Source organism: Eutrigla gurnardus, assembly GCF_963514095.1.
Source record: "Eutrigla gurnardus genome assembly, chromosome: 1".
Lineage (NCBI taxonomy): Eukaryota > Metazoa > Chordata > Actinopteri > Perciformes > Triglidae > Eutrigla > Eutrigla gurnardus.
Window position 1 is genome coordinate 23,111,403 of NC_139915.1, and position 19,790 is coordinate 23,131,192.

General features: G+C 41.3%; 1 protein-coding gene across 2 annotated transcripts in view; it reads left to right on the forward strand.

Moving 5' to 3' along the window:
- LOC311008281 (talin-2) overlaps positions 1-19,790 on the forward strand; it is an 83,539-nt gene that overhangs the window by 33,879 nt on the left and 29,870 nt on the right. For both annotated transcript variants that reach the window (XM_084001811.1, XM_084001812.1), the window contains exons 3-18: positions 6,712-6,891; positions 7,224-7,321; positions 8,727-8,856; positions 9,203-9,355; positions 9,470-9,612; positions 9,893-10,020; positions 10,260-10,323; positions 10,418-10,522; positions 13,246-13,401; positions 14,222-14,323; positions 14,887-14,963; positions 16,864-17,044; positions 17,361-17,474; positions 17,570-17,678; positions 18,257-18,465; positions 19,604-19,702. In XM_084001811.1, coding sequence (XP_083857937.1) covers positions 6,756-6,891; positions 7,224-7,321; positions 8,727-8,856; positions 9,203-9,355; positions 9,470-9,612; positions 9,893-10,020; positions 10,260-10,323; positions 10,418-10,522; positions 13,246-13,401; positions 14,222-14,323; positions 14,887-14,963; positions 16,864-17,044; positions 17,361-17,474; positions 17,570-17,678; positions 18,257-18,465; positions 19,604-19,702 — 2,004 coding nt within the window. In that variant the 5' untranslated portion in view covers positions 6,712-6,755. The remainder of the gene's footprint in view (positions 1-6,711; positions 6,892-7,223; positions 7,322-8,726; positions 8,857-9,202; positions 9,356-9,469; positions 9,613-9,892; positions 10,021-10,259; positions 10,324-10,417; positions 10,523-13,245; positions 13,402-14,221; positions 14,324-14,886; positions 14,964-16,863; positions 17,045-17,360; positions 17,475-17,569; positions 17,679-18,256; positions 18,466-19,603; positions 19,703-19,790) is intronic.

The following is a 19,790-nucleotide window of genomic DNA, read 5'->3' on the forward strand; positions in this document are numbered from 1 at the left end:
TTAAAAGGAGCTAATGTTAGTGCATCATGTCGGTGGTTAGGCAGTACTCCACAGTTGATGTTCCCACCAGTAAGACGGCGACATGCAACATATGCAAGGACTCAATTTCGAGGGGTGGCACGAGTTTTGCAAATTTCAACACCAGCAACTCACTTAAACATTTGAAGACGCGTCACACTAAAGCGCACAACGAATTTACCAAAGCTAAGGGGAAAAACAAGGACGTACTGCAGCAGCAAAGTCTGGAACCTGCCTTCCAGCGACGAGATAAATTCCCCAAAGACAGCCAAAAAGCAACAGATAATTGACAAAATGTTATTCCTATATTTAAGTTGCTGTTGCACTACCTGTTTTATACTGTTCTATTTAAAAATAAATGGCTTCTATTTGCTGTATTCATTCATGTTTTACAAAGGGTTTAACCTGAGCCAGGCCTTATCACAATGATAATCATATCACAGTCATGCAGGCGTAGTATGATCTTTTTCTTTTTTTTTAAACACACTGGTATCGTTATCGGAATCGGAATCGGTATCGGGGGGGGGGGTGGTGGTAACATCTCTACATGAAAGGTGATTTACAGAGCAGACACTGTTTCGATACTGTAGCAGACAAAATCAGACAAGCTAATCAGAATAAACCAAAGAAAGCAGATGGACTAATTACCACGCCTGTGTTAGCCCAGTTTGGACCTCATGCTGAAACTAGGCGACTGTCAGGCTCTGGCCAAATATTTAATATCTTCCACCGGTCCAGAACTCCTCCAGGATTGGCCTGTTTCACTTGCGAGCTGTTCTATTATTGGATTAGAGGCCACGTTACTGTAATAGGGCCTGGGCATTCCCAGCAGGCACCTCTCTGCCTCATTGATCTATTGAATAGCTACATGTTCCAGTGTCTCGCTTTCCTTTTTATCTCACGAGCCTTTGTCTGACTCCTATAGGCTGGATGTTTTTTGCCACATGAAATTGAGCTCTTTCGATTGCACAAATGGTGAGGTGTAACCTGCTTTTCTCCATCTTTGGGGTTCTCAGTTGCAGAAATGACTATAATACTTAACACAAACTAATCCTGCAGCTTGCATTGTTTGACATCTGTCAACATTGAATGGGGCTCAGATATCACAGGTGACACAATCATTCAAAATGATGAATTTTCTAAATTTCATTTCAATGGAATTTTGCAGTCCGTTTTGCCTGACCTCCAATATGACACAGCCAGACACTCCTGCTCCAGGCCACTCTGTTGTTGGGAAGTAGTACAAGTACAGTATCACCTTTCCTTGTGCTCTCACCACAACAATGTCTTTTAGCAGGTAGACGCACATCTTCAGTGCGTCTTTTGTCCCAGGATCAATATGATACAAGGCTTAAAAAGCCCCTTCAGGGCTCCACGACTGGAATGCAGCCGACTCCTTCCCCTTATCGCTCACGTAAGGTTTCATGTATCTTTGCCGAACCATTGGACAGAGTGACATTTTTACAATAGGGTGGCACTGGATGAAAAATCAGGAGATCAAAGTTATAACAGTTCATTCTCTGGCATCAGTCATTGAGATATTTCAGTCTGGGTCAAAGTGCTAGACTCCCATGCAGACGGAGGTAATAAAGTATTCAGCTGCAACTTATCAGAATGTAGTTATCATCACGTGAGCCAAATATCGAACATGATGAATTTAATACATATTGTATGAGCGCTAGTCACCACGCACAATGAGATATTCCCTGAAAATCCCTCTAAATAATTTAACAAAAGTCCAGTCCACTATGATATAATTGGCCCTGAACGAGCTTCTGCTGCCGCTGCTGTAAACTGCATGAAAAATGTTGCTTACAGCAGAGTGGTACTGTTGAATATTCTTTGTTATGTGAGCCTGCAGTAGATCAAAGGCGTGTAGGTGTATATGGTACAGTTGGGTTTAAAGTCAGGAGGGGGAGAGATGCTTTATGCTTATGTATTACAGTGTGGGAGTGTACGACGTATTAATGATAATGGATTCTCTCTCTCTCTCTCTCTCTCTCTCTCTCTCTCTCTCTCTCTCTCTCTCTCTCTGTGTTTTTGTTATTTTTCCCCATGCATTGGTGTGCAAGTTTCAGCAGGTCCTTTTTCTCTGCTCCACGTCGGGCTGGGCAATATATCGATATCGTGATATGAGATTAGATATTGTCTTAGATTGTGCATATAGAATATGAGTTCTCTTCCTGGTTGTAAATGCTGCATTGCAGAAAACTGGACTTGACAGACTGTCCTTTACCAACATACAATATATATCCACATAACTGATTATAGCAAGTAGCAATATAATTATTGACTTTTTGGTTTAAAAAAAAAATCTGGATATTTGATTTTCTCCATATCTCTCAGCCTTGGCTCAAAATTTGAACTTTTATTAATTTTTTTAATTTTGGACTTAGAAATAGAAAATTGTAATTGACTGCCAAGGTTGTTGATGTTGTGAAGGATATCACCGCTCCTCTCTTGTTTGGCGTTGAAACTAAGAAGCAACGCTGACAGGTAGGCGAGTAATGATAGAGATAAAGCTGCAGACTGACGGCGCCCTGCTGGATGGGTCGTGCAGTCAGCTACAGCAGGCGGGTAAATAAAGCATGAAGGCAAACAGATGGGCCTGCTTCCAGAAGGATTTACCAGCATGCAGAGAAATATGGAGGCAAGCGTGATGGAGCAGGTTGCTGGAGGTGAGACTCCGCCGCTGGAGTCGTCTTTGAAAAAGCAGCTGTGATTTGAAGTGAAATACATATCTTGTAGTATTTCTGCTTGCTTTATACAATCGTAAAGTCTACTGCTAAAACGTCTTGTGGTCATTGTAATTTTATCAACATATTAACTACTTAATTAATTAAATTGACCTTTATTAAGCTGTTTAGCCCATAAAATGGCCAAACCAGGATTGGATAATTGAGCCATTTATATATATTGAGTTATTGGATTCACTATATTTCTTCATTCCACATTTTCCCCGTGATAAGATCGGAGTACGAATAAGAATATGCCCTTTATACATATTATTTGTGATTGCTAAAAAGGCACCAGACTATTTGTACAGACATCCATGTATTTCTTCATTGACTATAAAGATAGATAGATAATAAAAGGGATGAGAGATAATAATATTAAAATATGCTTTTAAATGCCTCAAAATAGTTTATATGCATTGTTTTACACAAATCTTAGGATTCACTTTTTGAAATGGAAAGATCTGTGTGTTTGCTTACATTTGAATTAGGGTCCATGAATAAAGATTTCTATGGTAGGTTTGCTGTAAACTGGAGCCATATTCCCACAATGGATTTGGAAGCAGCCTAATGAGTTGGTTGTGCTCAAGTGTTTTGGGGGGGGTTTAACAATCACATTTGATCTTTTGCAAATCCTTTCTTATTGCCGGGGAGGGAAAATGTATGATTGGATGCTTTGGTCGTAATCCGGCTTCGATGGAGACTCTGCTTTTGTCTTGACGCAGGATGAAAAAGAGATTCACCACCTTTTCTGTATTGGCTTTATGGAGTGTCATGATCACAATCATGCTCATAATTTATTTTGTGAGGCTGGATTTGTATTAATCGGTTAAAAAGTTTGATGTTAGATGTGTTGAAATGCAAATCTCAAGTACATTTTCAACCTATTTACAGATTGATGAATTTAATTTTGTAGCATCACTATACAAACATGGTACTTATGCTTTGTTAGTTTTTAAACCCCCTATTTAACTTCAAATTTTTATTCAGCTGCACGTTTGAAACTAATTTGGACCAATGGTGGTGAAGGAGTAGGACAACTGGGAGTCTCCTGCTCAAATTGGTTACCTGTGACGATATTGATTGACCAAACTAACAAATCCAAGGCATGAAGATAAAGTGAGGTCTTTACAGGACACAGCAAATTGCCAAGCAATATATAATATAATATGCAGACGATAGAGCTGCGTTGTCACCTGTTCCACCCAATGATCACACTCTCTTCACATGCATCACATCAACTGATAGTCAGGATGAGGCTTCCATGGATATGATAGAAGGACATGGTTGCAAAAACAGCGAGGCAAATAAATTCAGAAACTGGTTTCACATTACAATTACAGTGAAATGTAAATGCACCTCAGGGTGCCATGGATTGCAGCAAAGTTAAGACATTCAACCAAAGCACAACGTTGAAATCCACAAGTGATTTCTGTGCTTATTTTTGGGGCCATAAGCAAGCTTCCTCTGCAGTTCATAGTCCTGTCGGGTCCGCTGCTGGTTCGGCTGATCATCGTATTATTACTTTATCGTGCTCTCTCCTCATTGCTTCCCTCTTATCTCTTTATGTCTTCCTGCTGCTTGTCTGCTCATTTTTCAGAGCTTGATGCTGCAAAGATTACAGTCTAAAAGAGGAAAATCACATAATTTCTGTGGGGTTGCACAGTCTGTTTGTGGAGGTGAACAAATACAACCCCAAAGGTAAAAACCAGACCACTGAGGCTCCAGTCTGAGATCAAATCAAAACGGAAAAAGGGAGGCGAACCCCCCCATCCCCCCCCCCCCCCCCCCCCCCCCACCATGTGACGATACAGGGTTTGTAGTATTTCAAAAATGTGTTCCTTTACTTGTAAATCACCCTCAGCCCTGTCAGCGTTTCCACAAAGTCACTTTTGTTACTTTCAGGCACTGAATTGGCTTTTGTGCCAGGCTCTTCAGGGCACCACTGAGAGATCTGTATTCATGCTGCTTTTGTGAGACCCTTTTTTTTTATTTTGACCAATTCTGTTTAACAGAATATTTGCTTTAGGAAAATGTTTGTCCTAAAAGCTCTGTCAGGCTCCGATTGTATGAGCTTGGCTTCGGTCGAAACCCCTATCAACAGGTCTGTGGAGGTGCCTCACTGATTGAGATGGGGCCCAAAGCAATAACTGAGCCAATTTAACAATGAAGGCAGTTATTAATATTTTTTGGATGTGTTAATATTCAACTTGCTCTTGTTTCATGTCGAGATAACTGCTATGGCAACTCATTGTAGATCCTTAGATCATGTGTAGTTGCACTGTTACCACAGTCAGCTTCAGGATCCTGCGGAGGAGCGTCAACATTGTGTGCCAGTCAAACACCTTCACTCCTGTATGTGAACACATCTCACATGGGAACCAGATTCTGAGTGTCTGAGTCAGGGTCATGCTAGTGGAGCAGATGAGGGGCTGCCAGTGTACTTCAGCCATGGCCCGGACTGACCCCTCACCTTTGACCCGCCCCTCCCTGGCACAGAGGAGGCCTTGTGTTCCCATTTATCCCAGACAGGAGGTGCTCTGTAAGGGATGTCACGGCTTTCTTCTCCTTTTCCTTCCTGCATTTAATCTCTGTGAACCCGAGCGGTGTCAAATCATATTTTTATTTGTATGTAAACCTGCGATAACACTTTTTTGGCCACTTGAGGGCAGCAGAAACAAGTTGTGAACAAAACCTGGACATATCACTTTAAGTTGATATGGGGAACTTGTTAGCAAACATTTTCTTATTCACATATCAAGTATTCACAGAAAAACAACAATTTATTGGGAGTTATGCTCCTGGCCACCTAGTGAATGTAAATATTCACTCTATTTTAGCTCTATTTTTGGTCTCCATCAAGTCTTTAGCTGCTAAAACTATGTTCGCCAGCTTGTTGCTGACTTGTCGGTCAGAGTCGATAATTCTCTGTAGGTTCATCTCTTCAAATGCCTTTCACACTGTCATCTAATACAATGTCAGCATAAGAAAATATTGGGTATAGCCATAGTTTGAAATGTATAATACTCGTGTCACGTCAATTTAATGCAGTGACGCATAGTAATTATATAACCATGGACAAATGAAGTAGCAGCCTGAAAGCTCTGCATTTAGTGTTTATTTTTTGTGTTTCAATTCATATATGGTTAAGAGAATAGCATGTCAACAGTGTCGACCAACACCAACTTTAACTTAAGAACATCATCGTCTTCACAATATACATAACTTGTTGATGTTTCTGTCACTGGGAAAGAAGCTGAAGTTAAGAAGTGTAATATGTTACAAAGTGGTTTGTTCCACTCGTCTCATATGAAAAAGATTGAGGAGATTTAGCTCTCCAGATCCACTTGTCGTTGCTGCAATATTTGACCTTTTCTGTCCAGCAGGGACCAGATGGGCCATTTTCAAGTCATACATTTGTTGTCAACTCTTTTTATGAAGCATAACAATGGCTTCACTGTGCACAAATAAGACGTTTCTTCACATTCATAGAATTCTGTTTATCCAAAGGAAACGATGCAAGGGAAATAATGTGTGCGTGCGTGCGTGCGTGCGTGCGTGCGTGCGTGCGTGTGTGTGTGTGCGCGTGTGTGTGTGTGTGTGTGTGTGTGTGTGTGTGTGAGATACATTTTAATTTCTTCTGTTTCTAATGGAGAAAAAAGGAAAAAGACATTGCCTGTTTTATCAAGCAAAGCAGCGATGCCACAGTAGATTAATGTAGCTTTAAGTACGGTATATTTACATTAGAACATCTTGATTATCCTTTTTGCAAGAGAAATGCGTATCTGGCTGAATGTAAAGTGTATACGCCCTCGCCATGACAACAGGGAAGTCATTCTTCTCCTCCAACATCTGGCTCATTCATCACAGTCACTGACTTTCATCACTGCACTCAAGTTTTGGACTTCCTGGACTTGTGCCATGCAATAAAGTCTCTGCCCTCCGTTGTTTTGCACAGGTGTAGCCGCAACCCCCCCTCCCCCACCCACGCCGCCTGCCAAGATGGTGGTGCTGTCGCTGAAAATCTGTGTTCGCCAATGCAATGTTGTGAAGACGATGCAGTTTGAGCCCTCCACAGCCATCTATGATGCCTGTCGGATAATCCGAGAGAGGGTCCCTGAGGCTCAGACTGGACAAGGTGAGAATAATAAAGTGACACTGGATGGGGGTGTAAACTGTAAGAGGAATGCCAAGAAATAGTAAAAGATGAGGAACGTGTCCGTGCTATGATTAGTTGGGAGTTTTCAACACAACTCATCACGTGTTTTGTGTTACACATAACTTTTAACTTCAACTATGGTTGAAAGAAAATGGTTCCTCCATGAACTTGACTGGGGGATGGATGTTTGGGTTCCCACAAACTTGTGTAAATTGACTTATGGGATTCAGTAGATAAAATGACTTTGTCATGACCATCAGAAAGGGTTACAACAGTCTCTAAAATGGTGATGTTTCTCCTCACTGCTCCAGCTTCAGACTACGGTCTGTTTCTGTCCGATGAAGACCCCAGAAAGGGCATCTGGCTGGAGTCTGGAAGGACACTGGACTACTACATGCTCCGCAATGGGGTAAATATATGAACCTGTTTAACATTATTCATATTCTCAACAAATTTACATTTATATGCAGATAATTTACAGTGCTATGCATACGTTTAGGCACCCCATGCTACAGTTGACTAAAAAGAGGAATAGGATATTCCTCTTTTTAGTCGAGGATGCATAGTATCCTGCAGGATACTATGCATCCTGGGCCTTCCTCACATACCCTTCACAAACCTAGAGAAAATCATGGTGCTTTTCAGTTAGCCTATTAGCTGGTTTGATTTGCATTGAGAAATCATTAGGCTAACTAGCATGCTAGGCTATCTGAAAAGCACCATGCCAGTCTCTAGGTTTGTGAAGGGTATGTGAGGATTTGGATTTTATTAACTCCAAAGGCCCAGGTGACTTTATCAGAATGCATAGTATCCTGGATCCATGTAATAACTGGCCTTTAAAAATAAAAATCTGCCTGCTTCTAGGGGAGTTTAACATAGGGGTGCCCATACTTATGCACCCTGTATTTTAATGAAGAACATTTATTTCTTTACGATACATTATTCATTCACAAAGAAAATTGGTGTCCTAAAAAGTAGGATTTTTCCTCATTTGTTTAATTAAGGCATTAAGATCAATTCACAAAAGATGATTTTTTTATTCCTTTTTAGCATAACTTAGGCATGGGGTGCCTAAACTTATGCATAGCACAGTATATACTTGTTTGTTTTTGTAACTTCCAAGCTTGATACATAATTTGAGGTGTCTTCTAACTGAGGTATAGCACAATGTGATGATCTTTCTCACATTTAATTTATTTAAAAATACTTAATAAATCCATCAATAACAACAGGGATCAAATACAGTGTACAATATAATGCATGCCCCTGAAGCAGAAATAGAGAATAAAAGCACAGGATGGAATTGAAAATCAAGAAGAAAAAAAAGAAGAGGAACATCAAAGGATGCTTTCAGAAGTGACTTTAAAGAAGTGCTCCAGCCAGCTGTAGATCCTCTGCCAGTATTTGAACTCTGCTGCCAAACGCCTGAGCGACTCTAGTTCGTCGCCTCTCAGTACATCCGTGGGTTTGTTTTTTTTGCAGCTCTAAATGGTTTCTCTTCTTCAAATCCACCAAAGGCGACCCAGGTAGCAGGCATGACTGTGACCAATTATTGTGAACCAAATCTCTGCGCATGGTTGTGATTGGAGGGAAGCAGCAGGCTGTGATAGGCAGCCGTTAAATTAGGTTTTCTGGCCTATATTCTTTACCCCTCTCCATGCAAACCTGGATGCATTTGATCATTTTCTCAGCGGGGACTTTCTCAGCCTCTGTCTCTTTCCATTTCTCTCTGGCTTACATTGAATTCCTGCATTCCTCTCTCCTTTTCCCCTCTCGACTCTTTTCTCCCCTCTCTACCTTTTGTCTTTGAACAGGACATCCTTGAATACAAGAAGAAGCAGAGGCCCCAGAAAATCAAAATGTTGGACGGGGCCGTTAAAACCATCATGGTGGACGACTCCAAAACAGTTGGGGAGCTGCTTGTGACTATATGCAGTAGAATAGGTACATGGTTGTTTTGGTTTTTTTGGCCCTTTTCTCGATGCTTTTGAAGTGTGCTGTTATAGGTTTAATACATTTTTAATGGTTTATTTTGGTCTTTAAAGACCTATTAAAATTAAGTGTTAAAAGTATTTCCCAACCTTGTCTATGAAAACTAAAGGATGCAGATTCATCACTGGATGATAAACAGAATGTGAACACATTTTGAGCTTTTGCAAACACGTACTAAAGTGAATTTAACACACGGAGGACTGATAAGAAAATCCTGTTAAATAAATAGTTTATCCAACTGGACTCTGGCGAAATATTGGAGATTATTTATTACAAAAATAATCTGTTTTTATTCCAGGCATCACAAACTACGAAGAGTACTCTCTGATCCAGGAGACCATGGAGGAGAAGAAGGAGGATGGGATGGGTACACTGAAGAAGGACAGGACGCTGCTGCGAGATGAGAGAAAGATGGAGAAGCTGAAAGCCAAACTACACACAGACGATGACTGTGAGTTTAGTAGACATGCATTTGAACTATAGGGATTTACGTTGATATTAAACTGATATTCATATCTAGATTTCTTTAGAATCTGATCCCTGTGGGTGTATTTTGTGTTGTCAGTGAACTGGCTGGACCACAGCAGGACGTTCAGGGAGCAGGGGGTGGACGAGAACGAGACCCTCCTGCTCAGACGCAAGTTCTTCTACTCGGACCAGAACGTGGACTCCCGAGACCCCGTCCAACTCAATCTGCTTTATGTGCAGGTCCGACCCTCACTCAAACATATTTAGCAGCAGAGGAGAATGTAACTGCATACCAGGAGATACCATTCCATCCATTTTTCCATCATCACCTAATGGTGATGCGTAGTTACCAAAATATGCAGTGACGGGTAGCTGTTGGATAAATATTAAAGAATTGTGTGCTTCTTTTTTTTTTTTTTAACAATCTTAATAAGGATTACAGGATAACAGATTCTAGATTTGAAGTGATAAGGATTTCTCAGTTCAAGTTTTTTTTTAAACCTTTTTTTTTGTCTTACAGGCTCGAGATGACATCCTAAACGGTTCTCACCCCGTATCATTTGACAAGGCCTGCGAGTTTGGAGGCATTCAGGCCCAGATCCAGTTTGGGCCTCACATAGAGCATAAACACAAACCTGGATTCTTAGAGTAAGTATCGATCCCACAAGAAGATTTCTCAGGGGAAGAAGAGTGTCAATCCATATTGAATAATTGGGGATTTTAAAGAATTGTCATTACTCCATATTTGCAAAATGTTAGATCTAGAAATTGTTTGATTTGAATAAAGCAGACTAAAATTCAACCTTTCATGAAAGCTTCAGGAGTTTATGAAATTTATTTTTGTGTTTTAATCCTGAATCCTCTTCTGTGTTCTGTTTCTTTCTCAGCCTGAAGGAGTTTCTACCCAAAGAATACATCAAGCAGAGAGGAGCTGAGAAGAAAATATTCCAGGTGTGGTCACGTTGTTTGCTTTACATTTAACACATTTGACAATTGTGCACCGAATGTTACCGAGTATTGAGTACATGTATAATCCAAACTGCAGGACCACAAAGACTGTGGAGAAATGACGGAGATCGAAGCAAAAGTAAAATACGTCAAACTGGCGCGGTCTCTACGGACATACGGCGTCTCCTTCTTCCTGGTCAAGGTAAATTGTAAAACTTCACAAAAATACACCATTTGAATGAAATACAACTGCACATTGTTATTCACTGAAAAGAAAATCTAAAAGCTAGCCTGAAGCCTTTTTTGGTTTAAATTGATTATTAGAGGGAAGCAGATTTTTTCCAATTGGTTGAAAGTAATTCTGAGCCTTTTATCTACTGAGTTTGAAATCTGTTCTTCTGAAATCTTTTCATCAGTGCTTACTTTTAGCTGGTCAAAGGGAGAGTAGTGAGAACCCAGCTGGGTGGGGAAAGGATCTGTGTCCACCTGGACTTTCAAAGCTTCTCATATCATTCGAACCAAGAGGGAATATGTCCTGCTCAAATCAGATCAGGAGGGCACATTTTAGATATCCAAAAATATTTTATTTTGTTATATACATTGTTATGATACATAATGTTTTTTGAGATTTTTCTTAATGAAGTAAAATTGTTTTAATTATTGGAAAACGTCAAATTGTTCAACCCTTTCGAAAGGGAGCTCAGGGTACTCCTGGAGGCCGACCAAATGTCTTTGCAGCCAGAGTGTGTGCCAATAAAGATTATCTCAGAGCAAGTGGAGGAAGTGGAAGGACCTGGGATCCAACAGCCAGCAAGCCCCCACCACCCCCCCTCCCCCTCACGCACGCACACACACACACACACACACACACACACACACACACACACACACACACACCACACACACAATTTGTCACAAAGAGGACATCCTGCTCAAAGTCATGGGAAACTTCTTTAGCTGCATCGATACATTGCTCTCCAATTGCAACCTGGTGTGACTTCATTGCTGAGCTCTAGTAGAAAATGACATCATTTTTGGTAATTACTTTGGGGAAAATCACTTGTGTTGCTGACTCTCTGCCAGACAGTTCCTGGCTTTTCATCAGTAGCTTTCAGCACCAGGGGATACAGGGAGAGCTTTATCTTAAAAAAAAAAAAAAGAAAAACACAAACACTCTACGAGGTTGGAGCTCACCTCATCAAATCATCATTTGCAGTAGCTCCCACGTTCCAGTCTTCACGAGTCCTCGCTTTTTATTCTCTTTTAAGCATCTTAAACTGCCCTTGGATCTGTGTTCCTCTTGATCAGTTTGACATTTTATCTGCTCACCTTTTGTTGCTTCTGTCATCCTTCGAGTGTAATCCAGTGGAGCAGAAACATCTGAAAAATAACCCTGAAAAAAAATGCAGACTATAGTCCCTAACCCATAACCTCTGGAGGCCCCAGAGGGTTTACAGGCCCTCCAGGACTTTTACACAACTCACCTCTTTGCCCTCACGTCACAGCCCATCAAGGTCTGTCCATCTGCTCATGGACTGCAGAAACGCTTTCTCTGTCCATGCATGGGAAAGGGAAAGAAGTTCTGTCGGCTCAGCGAGCGACTGGAGTATGACATTAGAGGCTTAGTGAATAAAGAGGGAGCTTGAGAGTTTTTGACAGGCAGATAAAGACATGACTAAGACACAACGCTTTAATTACTGAGTGGGAAAAGTTATTTATTTATTTATTTTTTTAAACTGGTAAGACAGAAGATTTCTCAGCTTGGCAGATGGGAGTGACAGCAGAATTAGAGTTTCAAGCTGCAACCCAATGAATTTGAATTCTGTTGTTTGAACTGTTGATCTGTCCTTTTCTCTAAATGCCTTTTATTCAAGTAATACTCTCAGCAGGCTGCATAGTATAAAACTGAATTGTTCACTGAAGCCAATCAAATTGACATTTAAAATTGTTTGTCATCGTGGGGGCTGGTGTCTTGTTGGTTTTATTCATTCTACTTATATTCATGCAATGTGGCCCAATAAGATTTAAGCATTTTGCACAAATGTCCTTGCATACACAAGATCATGGAAATTGGAGATAATGCGTGTTGCAGTTATAAATACAGACTCGATGAGACCAGCAGACATTCAAACACACAAAGCTTCAGTTGAAACTAGTGGATGTAAAGGAGCACTGCGTGGTCGCCAGCAGTCACACTGAGAGTACTTGTAGCACTGTGTTGGGTAATGATGGTCCTACTTCTACTGCAGGCCTGGTTGTGAGGGCTAATGCACCAGTACAGTACTAGTAGTAGCAATACTCTCTCTGTCTGTCTGTAGGCCATTGCCAGAGAGGGTGGGGGAGTGCAGGCTGTGCAGGATTTTGTGAGAGTGAGGATTATAATAAATAATGAAATGCAAAGTATATGTGTGTAAACGTAAAGTTTCTTTAAAAAAATGGAGAAAATAAATACAGTCAACTTTATTTTATCGTCAAGTTAATTCTTGTCCTTGTGAAACTGTTTGGTTTGACGGAAGTGCACAAATGATGCAACAAACAGATGCAGATCTCTTCCAACTGACAGAAAAGCAAAATGACAACTCACTTGTGTACAAGTGTATTGCTTTATTGCAGTGCTTTGCTTTTTAATAATCTCAGACCGCTATGATCTAAAACTCAAATCCAGCACTGATAAAATTGTGAAATGAACTAACTGCTGCCTGACTGTCTAAGAGAAACTGTCACATTTATTCTAACCAAAGCTCCAGATTGTAGACTGACACCTGTTTAATGTTGTCACTTAATAGCACTTTTATTTTTATCTCTGCGTCTTCAGCCATCGCCAGAGGATGTGTCAGTCATTCAACAATGACTGCAAAATGATGTAACCGTGAGAGATTTTTTTTTAAAGTTTGGAAGTATTAATTAACGTAAATGTTTCTGCAGGAGAAGATGAAGAGCAAGAACAAGCTGGTGCCGCGGCTCCTGGGCATCACCAAAGAGTCCGTGATGAGAGTGGAGGAGAAGACCAAAGACGTGGTTCAGGAGTGGCCCCTCACCACTGTGAAGAGGTGGGCGGCATCTCCCAAGAGCTTCACCCTGGTAAGACAAACATAGACCTACAACACATGAGTGGACACCGATCGGGTCTTGCACCAGGATTCATCACAGAGGCTCCAGTTCTGAATATTTTCTTCACAAGAATTTCTTGACTTTGATCTCTCAGCTGTTCTTTTATGAATTTCCATCCACACTGAGTCCTATATCCCTAAATAATAATGTCAGGCTCACAGTAAACCCAAGTATTCTCTGCAGTGGCCATAAAACAGTCACTGTAGTGCTCAGTGTGCCCGTCCTTTCATTCCCTCGCGCACTTCAGTTATTGAACAGCCTCTTTTGTCTTCCCTGTCAATATCCCTGCTTTGTGTCTGCACCCAAAAGTCAATGAGCAACCTGGATTTAATCTTGCAGATCTGCTATATGCACCGCCTCTATTAACTTAAACACTCTCTCTGTCCTGCTGTTAATTCAGCAGAGTGTTTTGTGGTTTAGGCTGTTTTTTTTTTTTGTGACACTGGGATTCCAAATGGATGTGATTTGTCGTTTACATGTTGAAGGAGTCACAGGAGGAGTTCTCCCCTTCATGGATTCACTTTAATCCTCACAGTAAATCCTCAGCCTGCGTACAGCACAAGCACTGCAGTGGTTACTTTCTCTACAGTCCAGTTTAGAATGTGTGTGTGTGTGTGTGTGTGTGTGTGTGTGTGTGTGTGTGTGTGTGTGTGTGTGTGTGTGTGTGTGTGTGTGTGTGTGTGTGTGTGTGTGTGTGTGTGTGTGTGTGTGTGTGTGTGTGTGTGTGTGTGTGTGTGTGTGTGTGTGTGTGTGTGTGTGTGTGTGTGTGTGTGTGTGTGTGTGTGTCCAGGACTTTGGGGAGTACCAGGAGAGCTATTACTCGGTGCAGACCACTGAAGGTGAACAGATCTCTCAGCTCATTGCCGGTTACATCGACATCATCCTCAAAAAGGTGAGACATTTCTCTCTGGAGACGCCGATGAGTCATAATGAATCGATAAAGTCACCGATCTGTTGATGCTTGATGTGCTCAGGCTTCTTTGTTGTACAGTTGCAGTTAAATAAAAAGCGGTACAGGACAGCTGTTGCTCATTTGTTATGAGTACAAGTACTGGAAAAACCTCATGGTTATTCCCCTGCATGCATATTTGGGTCTCCCATTCTTTCTTTCCTCAGATAAGAAAGTTGACACAAATATGTAGTTGCTTCAACCTAATGCCTTCAAAATAGTGGAAATATATCTCTGCACACCTTCCAAGGGCAGCACAAGCCTGTTTTATTTCTTCTGGTTTATTTCATATAACATTCTAGATTAAATGACCTTTTAGCTGGTGTATCCGATGCCTACGAATAGAATTAAATCTGCCAATGTGAGAGCAATCTGTGTCCAGGTTGTTTTTTTAATGTTGCACTAAATTTGACATTTAAGATGGCCTCAGGTCAGGCCTGCTTTTATGAAATCACTGTGGGCACCTTTTGAAACTAATATTTAGTGTGTTTTTCTCTCTGCTGCAGAAGCAAAGCAAGGACCGATTTGGATTGGAAGGCGATGAGGAGTCGACCATGCTTGAGGAATCTGTATCCCCGAAAAAGTATGTCAATTAGTTTATTATAACTTTAATAAGTAGAAGTGTTTCGACTTTTCCAGCCATGCAAGCAGCACGGCACAGTGGACATGAGTCGTGGACTCAACATCTGGATTGCTATTAATATGGTACAAACACTTGTTTTCTACAAGGAATGATCTGATAGAACTCATTTTGTCCAAAGTTTTGGTGTGTGACCTTGTGTTTAGTGCTAACCAGCGAATTTGACCATGCTAACATGCTAAACTGAGATAATAAACATCAGCATTAATGTCATGTTGTTGTAAGCCTGTTAGCATGCATCTGCTAGCATGTAGCTCAAAGCAACACTGTGCCCATGTACAGCTACAGAGAGTTTTTATTTTAAATAGTTCTATTAATAACTTCAAAAATAGTGTAGAAAAACTACTTGCATAGAGAAAGCTTTACAGTAGCAAGAAAATGGAAATAAAGCGACCGGACAACAAACTTGTAGTTGCATAGTTGAATCTTTACAGTAGTTACCATATCATTCCGTTCTCTGCAGTACATGATTGTGTTATAGTCCAGAATAAACTAAGGTAAGATGATGGTTTGTCCATGAGCTCAATAGCGGCACATAAAGTTATTGCATATTCTATCAAAACACAATATCAGACTGGGCGCTTTTTCAATTTCCTTTCCACCACCACCCCCGACCACAGCTCACAGCTCACACATCCATCTTCCAAGAGCTCATTCCACCACACGAACACCTCCTAAACTGGACTTTATCCTGAGAGATAATCATGATGTGAGGACATTTTGCTGCACTGGATGAGCAAAGGGTATTGTGAGCATTTCCTGATTAGATGTGTATTACCTCATTTATCCACAGTGGACTCTCGGTGCGTTTTCCTGTCTACCCTCAATTGATATTGCTTTCCTGCTTCAAACTGAGAGTGTATTTGCTGCAATTGTTATTGCATTTCTTTATATATATTTTTTTCTTTTTATTTGGGCTTGTCTGCAGGTCCAAAGGCAAAAGTATTTAATGCTGCAAACACATAGCAAGTCAAAGTCTGGAAGACCTCATCTGAGGAAAAACAAACCAAAGCTTTGTTTTCTAGAAGACTCTGCAGTGTCTGTGTGCTTTGTATTAGCGGCCCCCTGTCACAAACGAACACAACCACATTGCTTGTTGTTAAATCTCTCCTGTGGACACACTCCCAAAAATAGAAACTGGAAAGAACTAGAAATATGCTCTCTTTTTGTCTTGATTTAAATGACCTTTTCCTCCCATCTTTACATTCTTTATGCTCTTTGAGCTTGTCTCTGATACAGTAGAGATGTATTTTGCAGTGTTTTGTCCTCTGCACATGTGGCTCCTCGTGTATGATGTGTTTGTATTTGGTCTGTTTTTAGTTTGTTTGTTTGGCTATTAAGAAACAATGGTCTTCCCTGGCCATGTAAAACTAGAGATATACAACAACGAGATAGTTTCTTTACTTTGAAATGTGATTTACTCTCATGCATGGTGCAAAGGTGGGAGGGGAAATAAACAGATGGGTGTCATTGAAATGAGGCAGCGCAGAGAGAATTGTTGTTGTTTTTTTGGTGGAAAGGAGGTCTGGGATGTCAGGCTCAGAAAAGACATTAAAGAGAACCAGGTCTGTATTCAATTCAACATTAAAAAGCAAAAAAAAATATGACTGCCAATAGTCCTACAAAGACAGAGAGTGGTAACTAAATGTCAGGTAAGCCAACCCATACCGATAAATTGTAATGTATTCAATTACTCCTAGCAGATTACTTTGCTTTGGACGGGCTTTAGGATGAAGGGAACTACAAACTAAGGTGTCAGGGAAAAACCCAGTGTTTTGAAGACAAGCGATTATCCCTCAACATATCTAGATGTCTCACTGAGCTCCCGTCCGTGTGCCTGCAGGTCGACCATCCTTCAGCAGCAGTTCAACCGTGTGGGCCGGGTGGAGCATGGCTCGGTGGCGCTGCCAGGGGTGATCCGCTCCGGCTCCATTGGAACAGAGTCGCTCAGCATGGGCACCATGCCATCGGCTCAACAGCAGATCACAATGGGTCAGATGCATCGTGGACACATGCCACCGCTTGTAAGAACAGCAAAACGCTCTCTCAGTATGATGCTAGTGTCGTTTTAATTCACTGTTGGAGTCCTGTTAAAGGTGTACGCCACTCATAAAAGATAAATGGACCTGCATTTATATAGTGCTTCTCTAGTCTGTAGTGCTTTACACTTCATACAGGTGTGTCATCATCCTTTTTTCCCTCCTCGTGGCTGGTTCCTACACATGCTAACAAATAGATTCACAAGTGGGCAATCATCTTCCCTCAGTAAGGCTTCTTGAAAAATCCTTCTAGGCTGCATTTTCTGAGAATTTAACTTCTTTATATTCCTTACGTGTGTAGAGTTCAGCGCAGCAGGCTCTGATGGGAACCATCAACACCAGTATGCAAGCTGTGCAGAAAGCCCAGATTGACCTTGGAGAGGTCGACAACCTGCCGCCACTGGGACAGGACATGGTACTGTCAAATACTTGTACAAAATCATAGGTTTAGGTGCATTTTATGCACACAAAGTAATGACCTTTGGGTGCGATCTCCCTTTGTGCACCTAGGCATCCAAGGTGTGGATCCAGAACAAGATGGATGAGTCCAAACACGAGATCCACTCCCAGGTCGACGCCATCACTGCAGGAACAGCCTCTGTCGTCAACCTCACAGCTGGTCAGTGGCGTCGGCATGACTCAGCAGATTGTGTTCTGTTTGTCTTCTAGCAAGGCTTGGATTTCACGAATCACTGAAAAAATAAATGTAAATGTGTTTAATGTAAAGCAAGGTTACATTATATATCCCTGCATAGCTGTTATGGGATTATTTTAGAAGACTTTCAGGAATGCTTAATGAAACCAGTGAAAGTTTCAAGACATACACAATGTTTTATAAAATAATAATACATTTTAGTGGTGCTATCTTTCTTCCATTTACTCTCCAATCATTAACATCATTATAATAATAATAGTTCCCATATCCTGCTGTTATTTGGTGACTATGGGCTAGTGAAGGTGTCCTTTGTCCGCTCATTGCTAAAAAGGACTAATGTCTTTATGTTATCTCTAATCTCAGTTAAAGACAAATATTTTTGCCTCGTGGCTGAATGGTTGGGCGAGAGTGGGGAATCTTAAAAAGACTTACTGGAGAGCAGTCGCATTTGTCTCTGTTTGGGAAAAGCTTTATTTTATTCACTTCTCTAGGACTATTTATCTTATGGCTCTTATTATTCTGTCCTCCCTCCCCGTACTCAGGCGATCCGACTGACACAGACTACACCGCCGTGGGCTGCGCCATCACCACCATCTCCTCCAACCTGACAGAAATGTCAAAGGGTGTGAAGCTGCTGGCCGCTCTGATGGAGGACGACGTGGGAGGAGGTAATGACCTGATGAAGGCTGCCAGAACACTCGCAGGAGCTGTGTCTGACCTGTTGAAGGCCGTGGAGCCGGCTTCTGGAGAGGTGAGCAAGGGAACCCACAAACCCCGAGATAATCATTCCACGTCTTGTCAAAACCTTTTCAATTTTTGTTTATCTTTATTTTGCCTCTAGAAACAGCCATTTAGGATTTTCTTCCTGTCCTTCCCCTCCTAAGCCCAACATTCCAAACTCAGTCTGAAAGACAGAATGGGAGATATGAGTCTCGATTCTGAATTGTGAAAGCAAGACAAAACCCATATTGAGTCCAAACCAAATGAAGGAGGGGACATTGATAGAGACGGAAGATTAAAATAGAGAGAAATAGAGAATAATATGTGCAAGTGAATCCTGACTTTTGGGTCCCTTGAAATACCAGATTCCATGGAAACTTTTTCTGTTATCCAAAATGACGACTTGAAAAGTTAATTACATTTTTCATGGAGCAGCTCCGCCGAGACAATGTACAACCTCTTAATAACACAGTGTCAGCCCTGCTCCTCCAAACTGCACCTAATAATATTAACATCCTGCTGCTGCTGGCCGGCTTCAGCTAACTGAATTGTCCAGGATGGTCTTAATAAAAAAAAGAAAAAAAAAAAGAAAAAAAAAAGTGAGACTGAAGCTAAGTGAGTGGAAGGCAATTTATGCCTTTATGGAAACAGAACTTAATGTCGACTCCATCTACTCGTGTCGCAGAACTGTAATGTTCTCACTGAGGTCTAGTGGGTCGCAGGACTGTAATGGTCTCACTGAGGTCTATTAAAAAAGTTTCTTGCTGTGTTGTTGCAGAAGTATCATTCAGAAGTTAATGTACTATACAGTCGTTGGCTGGTAATCTGCATAATGCACAGGTCTGTCTTGATTCGGGACTTGATACACTTGCATTATGCATGCAGTTGGGAAGATAACGGTGGATAATAAGCCTGTAGGCTAGTTAGACAAAGAGATGTGGGCTGTTTGATAGAGTTCACTTTGTTCTAGTGTTGCAATATGGTATATTTCTTTGTGTTTGAATAACTAGCATGGTAATTAATGTGCCATATGCAGGTTACTTAGAAGCCATACCTCAAGAAGCATGATGATGCAGTTTCCAACCCGGCATCAGAATGCAGTTTCACATGGTTTTGATGATGGCTTTGTGTGTGTGTGTGTGTGTGTGTGTGTGTGTGTGTGTGTGTAGCCCAGACAGACTGTGCTGACAGCAGCAGGCAGCATCGGCCAGGCCAGCGGAGACCTTCTGCGCCAGATTGGAGAGAGCGAAACCGACGAGAGGTTCCAGGTAACGCTGCAGCCTGTCCATTCATTATCATCACCGCACTCAGTATTCTGAAAAAAAGTCAGTTTATCAAAAACACATGGTAACCAAG